Source organism: Apis dorsata, unplaced genomic scaffold, assembly GCF_000469605.1.
Source record: "Apis dorsata unplaced genomic scaffold, Apis dorsata 1.3 scaffold_293, whole genome shotgun sequence".
Taxonomy (NCBI): Eukaryota; Metazoa; Arthropoda; class Insecta; order Hymenoptera; family Apidae; genus Apis; species Apis dorsata.
The window spans coordinates 112,654-118,697 of NW_006263568.1; the positions used below are offsets into that span (position 1 = coordinate 112,654).

Sequence of the window (6,044 nt, forward strand, 5' to 3'; positions counted from 1 at the left end):
TATCCATATCTATATTGGAAATATGATAGACATAACAGTTGTTAAAAGATTTCATAATGATGTAAAATTTGTATGATAATGATGAAATATCATGATAAAAGAAGTAAAATGATTTAAAAAGGATAATATATATCTATAAGGAAATAATTAATTATAATAGCCAATTGAGATTTCGAGTTATTTGTATCAAAAAATCAATAAAAAATTATATTATATCAATGTAATACCATTGGATATCTTGCAGCATTCTTTGCACAGAGGCTCACACGGAAGTTCAACGACAGATATACGTACAGATAGGGATCATCATAGAGATGGCAAGGATCATAAGGAAGGAAAAGAACCTATGGGACGTCCTCGAGCAGGTTCAGAAAGTAGCAGAAATCCTGTTAGTAAAGTTATGGATCTTATTAGACACAGAAGTCACAGTACCCTTAGTGCAGATGACAAACGAAAAGCGGTAAGCGATTTATCCTTTTATACAAGGTTCATTATCTTTTTCTTTTTGTTATAATATTGCAATGATGTTTATTATGAATGTAATAACCGACTTAGTATTTAAAATAGTTTCCTACTTTATCATGAATAATACAAGTTTATAATTATTTTTCAACAGAGATGAAATATAAAATAAATTTATTTATGCATAATTATACGGGACATAATCCCATAAGAATAAAAGAATAAAATCCGAATAACAATTATATTTGTAAATAAATAAATAGATGTGTTATTTTATGGAACTTCGTCGTTGAGATATCATATTCTGAATTACCGATCGTGTAAAAGATCAGAAATTTCATTTATACATTTACATTTAGTTTTAATTTTCACCACTTCTCATGCTCTGTAATTGTATTCTCTGCTGAATCGTTAAAGTTGAAAACTATATTCAAATGGTAAAAGCTTCATAAATGCAAGTTTAACCTCATCTGTTGCTATTAAATGTATAATACAATTGATTTAACGCTTAAAGTTTTATATAATAAATATAATAATTTTATTAATTTATTTTGCATTCTGTTAATAAAGAATACAAAGTATGATTTACGAACATTTAATATTTCAGTTATAATACTAAAAAATTTATTCAATTTTTTTTACCTTGCATTATTTTATTTCAAATTATCTCGAGATTAATTATTGATACATCGTACAAGAAAACTTTGGATGAGAAAACTAAAAAATTAGGGCGAACTCTTATAAACTCATTTCTGCCCGAGTTCCAAACAGAGAAAATTGCAATTCGTTTCAATATTTCTCTTCTTGATAAAGCGTGATTTTTAAAAACGAACAACTACTGTTTGATTCGTCTTAATAATATTTCAGCGAACAAAAGAATGTTGATGATGTGTCTTTATTTTTTTTCGACTATATTAGAAAAATATTTTTTTTTTTGTTATTTTTGCAATTATTTTAATATTAATTTTTGCTCATCACACGTTATACTATCGTATCTTATTATTCCTATATTATATATCGTACCTTATTATTATTATATTTTATCACGATATGCAAGAATATTAATTTAAATGAAAAAACGAATCATTATATTTTATTTATACATATCTGCGATAACGGTATAAAAAAAATGTATAATTTTATATGGAAGAGATTCTTATAAAGAAGTTGTAAATAGTTTGTTGAAACATTCATCAATTCATTCTTCATCATTGTTTATTTTAATAAGTATAATTTCCAATTTTGTTGTTATGTCGATAAATCTTAGTAAAACTTGCAAACTTTGAAGATTTTTAAATTCTGCCTATTTATCTTTAAAATTATACATTAATCTTTTATTAATCAATTTATTCTAAATTTCATTTATTTAAACATATATTTTATCTAATAATTAAACAAACGATTATACATTCATTGATTGAAATATCTCTAGTTATTTTTGGCTTCGATGCAATGTTTTTTTAATTCTTTTTTATTTTTATATTTTTTTTTATGATTTAACCATAAAACGATTTTTATCTGAATATTTTCCAACGAAATTCTCTTTCGCGTTTCAACGTTCTTGGTCATATGTCACATGACTCGTTAGTGCTGAAACCAGTTTCGTTTCTCCTACCGATCACAATACCGTAACAGTTTCGTTACTTCGTTCTTGGAAGTTTATTCTCTTACTCTTTTTAGAATTAAAATTTTTTGAGAAAATTGAAATTTTTATTATTTTTCTTGTAACGCTATTATTTAAAAAAAAAGTATACGAGATTGAATTTTATCCTTGAAAAATACAACGTAGAAATTGTCAAATTTATTTAAAAGGTAATATTTTAAAGGACATCACGTGAAACTTCAAAATTATATATGTTGAAATAAAATTTTAAATGTAATCGAGTACAGAAAATATTTTCATTCGAATTTTATGAAACTTAAGATTAATTCATTAATTCATTTTATTTTCACATAAATTTTTGGAACGAATAATTTATATTTTTATCAATTGATTTTAATTCTCTCGTGTAAGCTAAATTTATTTTGAAATATCATAGGAAAAATAATTTAAGAGATATCTGTTAATAATTTAACAGATAAACTCTTTGCGCTATTAGGAAATCTATTTTTTACGCAGTTGACAATGTTGAAATATAATAGGTCATCTCATAAGTAATATCGTTTCGATGATTAATTTTAGTGAAAAAAAATTTTTACTTTCTCTTTTTCAAACATATTTCATCCTTTTAAATAATATTTTAAATGTTAACCTTTAATTTTCAAAAATTTTGCCATTTGAAAAGTTGGAAATCAAATACCAAATGAAAAATGAAAAAAATAAATATATATATAATGATTCGTTATAATTTATTTATAAATATTTTATTTATATTTTATTTATTATTTATAAATAATAAATAAGTAATGATTCGTTAATACTGTTAAAAGAATATTATAAATATGTATATATCGATGTTAGATTTATAAATATTGATTATTTATCTATTTTTTCTAAAATACTTCATTCTAATGAATACATTAAAATACAATTTTTTTATAACAATTTTATTTTAAATGTTAATATGTATATAATATGTATATTTTTTATTTTAAAAAAGTAATATTTATATTTCTTGAATTTTTAAAACCTGGAAAAAATTGATAAATTTTTAAATAAGGCAATAATAATATCAATTATTTAATCTATAATCTATTTATTTCATTTTATCATTGCTTCTATAATATATAGTTAATATATTTGCAAAATCGATTTTAGAAGTCAAAATAAATATAAAAGTAGATAAAATGTTAATTGAGGCTTATTTATTTGATTATAAGCAATTTAAATTTGCATTAGATGAAGCAAGACAAACCGATACGATAATAAAGTTGTATCATTCTATCTGATCTAATACAAATTTCAATTGCTTACATATAATAATCCTCGACAGACATTTTTGTATATTAGTTTTTATGTTTGTTTTGACCTCTAGAATTGATCCTCCAAGTTGTCACACGAATATATTAACACTTTACATAACCGAGTATCGTAACATTGAAAAAGAATCTTTTAACAGATTGCCGCTTTGTTTATCATAATCATATATTACTTATCCAATTTTTCATATGAATTATATACAATCAATATAACTTATATTATACGTTAAAATTTTATTAAATATATATATTAAATATATATGTTATAATATATATATATATATATATAATATAATAATAATATAATAATAATATATTATATAAATATATAATATAATATAAATAATTCTTTATAATTTAAATCACATTTAAATTAAATTAATAAAACGTGTTATTTATAAGATAACCTAATAAATAGTTCAAAATATCTCACTTAAATTATAGCATTGATAAAACGTATCTTTTCTAATATGTCCCGTCATGTTATTATTAATATCATTATTCTTTCGAATTAGAATTTCTCACTAACTACGATTCGATAAATAGAATTCGTTAGACGCACAGGTGGTTTGAAACTATGACGTTACGAATTTTGGTGGGAGTCATGTTTTTATGTAAGTCGGTGCACATGTAAACGGCACCGACCTAAGCATGTATGACGTATGCGAGCAAAGAGCGGAGAAAAAGACGACAGATTCAAGACGTGCGTTTTTCACTCAGTGAGTTACGGAACTTGCGACGTTCAAGGTGCTAGGGAAACGTGCTCGCACTTCTATTTGTCGAATCGTGCGCGCTCTCTTTACAACTGATTCGTTCATTTCGTCCATCAAAATCCTATTTTTCAAGTTCCATGAAAAATTATTAACAGTGCGGTGATTCAAATGTTAACATTCTTAACGTCAGTTTTATTATACATTAATAAATTCTATTTCTATTAAATCGAAAAGTATATCTATCATTGTGATTTTATTTAATGGGAAAATAGGTTGGTAGTATATAGTGATAATTGGTAATTTTTGTCAAGTAAAGAATGAAGTAATAATTTATTTCTTGTTTTGGTTATTATCGTGAGGATATATTAATGTATATTCTTTTAATTATTTAAAATTTGATATTCGATTTTGATTATGATTTTTTTTTCTTTAGTAATAGAAAAACAAGTGACGAAGTAAGAAAATTGCTAAGTTTGAATATAATTATCAATTAAAAAGTTACATTAATAATTAATTACAAGTAATTTTCTTGTCTATTATTGTTGAATGAAGATCGAATAATTAAATTTTAATTGTTTAAGATTCAGTATTCGGTTTTTTTATTTGTCAAATGATATAAATATCTCGAAATAATCGGTGTTCATATTGTTCGATTTTATTACGATGTATGTAGAATTTTCTAGCGGAAAATAGGTGATAAATAGAGATTATTAATGAAGTTATGGAATTAATTAGAAAATATTGTGTTTAGTAAAAGTTTAATCTTTCTTATTCTTTCTGTACAATGACATGTTCTTCTTCTACTTGATATCAAAGATTTTCTTGATTAAAGATGTTATTTCCAGCGATTATTTCGGAATTGTAATGACGCTGCGGTATTCTACGCGTTTTAAACACACGATTGATATTCCAAACTTAAATATATTATACTGTATAATAGCATTTCTCAATTTTTTCGTCACATGATATACATCATATGATTTAAATATTAATAGTATAAAATTTAAAATTTGAAAATCTAATAAATTGTACAGTTATTTTACATTATATAGATAATTAAAATTATCATTTTTTTTTAAATAGATATATTTTGATTCGAATATTTTTCATTTCATAATCTATGAATTGAAAAACACTTGTCTATTTATAATATATACATGTATGTATCTCAAAATTACTTGCAATAGATACTATTTATTTAAATTGCGTAGAAAAATAACAATCCTATTTTGTTACTAAAATATCAGAGTCATGTGACCTCCACCTAGTCACTTATAGATATTAAACAAAAAAAAAAAAAAAAAAATTTAGTATAATCGAAAAAATATATATTTTCTTAAATACAAAAGCTGTAGAGTGGGTTAACTTACGGTCATGTCGGAAGATGTCTCGAGTTCATCGACGAAGTCTTTTCTCTATTGTTCGGTTTTTCTAAATTGAAAGGTAGCAGTTTTATGCTACTTCTTTTCGCTCTCTCGCTTTATTTTCTTATACGATTCAAGAGAACTTTGCAACGTATAATACTCGAACGATATTCTACTTTTTCGTTCGTATTCTTGGCTTAAACGGTTTCATAATAATTTTCGTCACAATAGTATTCTTTATGCCTCGATTACATGTGCAACGTTAATATTTGCCTTGGCTGCACAAAGTACACCTTTTATATATTATTTATAATCGCATTTGTATATGATCATGATGAAAACGAAAAAAATAATTTCATTAAAAAATAATTGAATATAAAAATATTTTATATAATTGAATTGTATATATTACTTTTTATTTTAATATACGTTGAAATATAATATGATCGAATAGAAATTATTTTTATTTTTTTTTCTTTTATTTCTCATATTGAAATTATATTCTTTGCAGCAGGTTTCTGGAAATTTTTTGGCTCCTCTCTCTCTCTCTCTCTCTCTCTCTCTCTCTCTCTCTCTCTCTCTCTCT

At 23.7% G+C, this 6,044-nt stretch overlaps 1 protein-coding gene across 1 annotated transcript in view; it reads left to right on the forward strand.

The window, feature by feature from the left end:
* Positions 1 to 6,044, forward strand: part of LOC102678539 — an 87,407-nt gene that overhangs the window by 18,099 nt on the left and 63,264 nt on the right. The window contains 1 exon segment of the mRNA XM_006617132.2: positions 245 to 460. Within this exon segment, the coding sequence (XP_006617195.2) occupies positions 245 to 460 (216 nt within the window).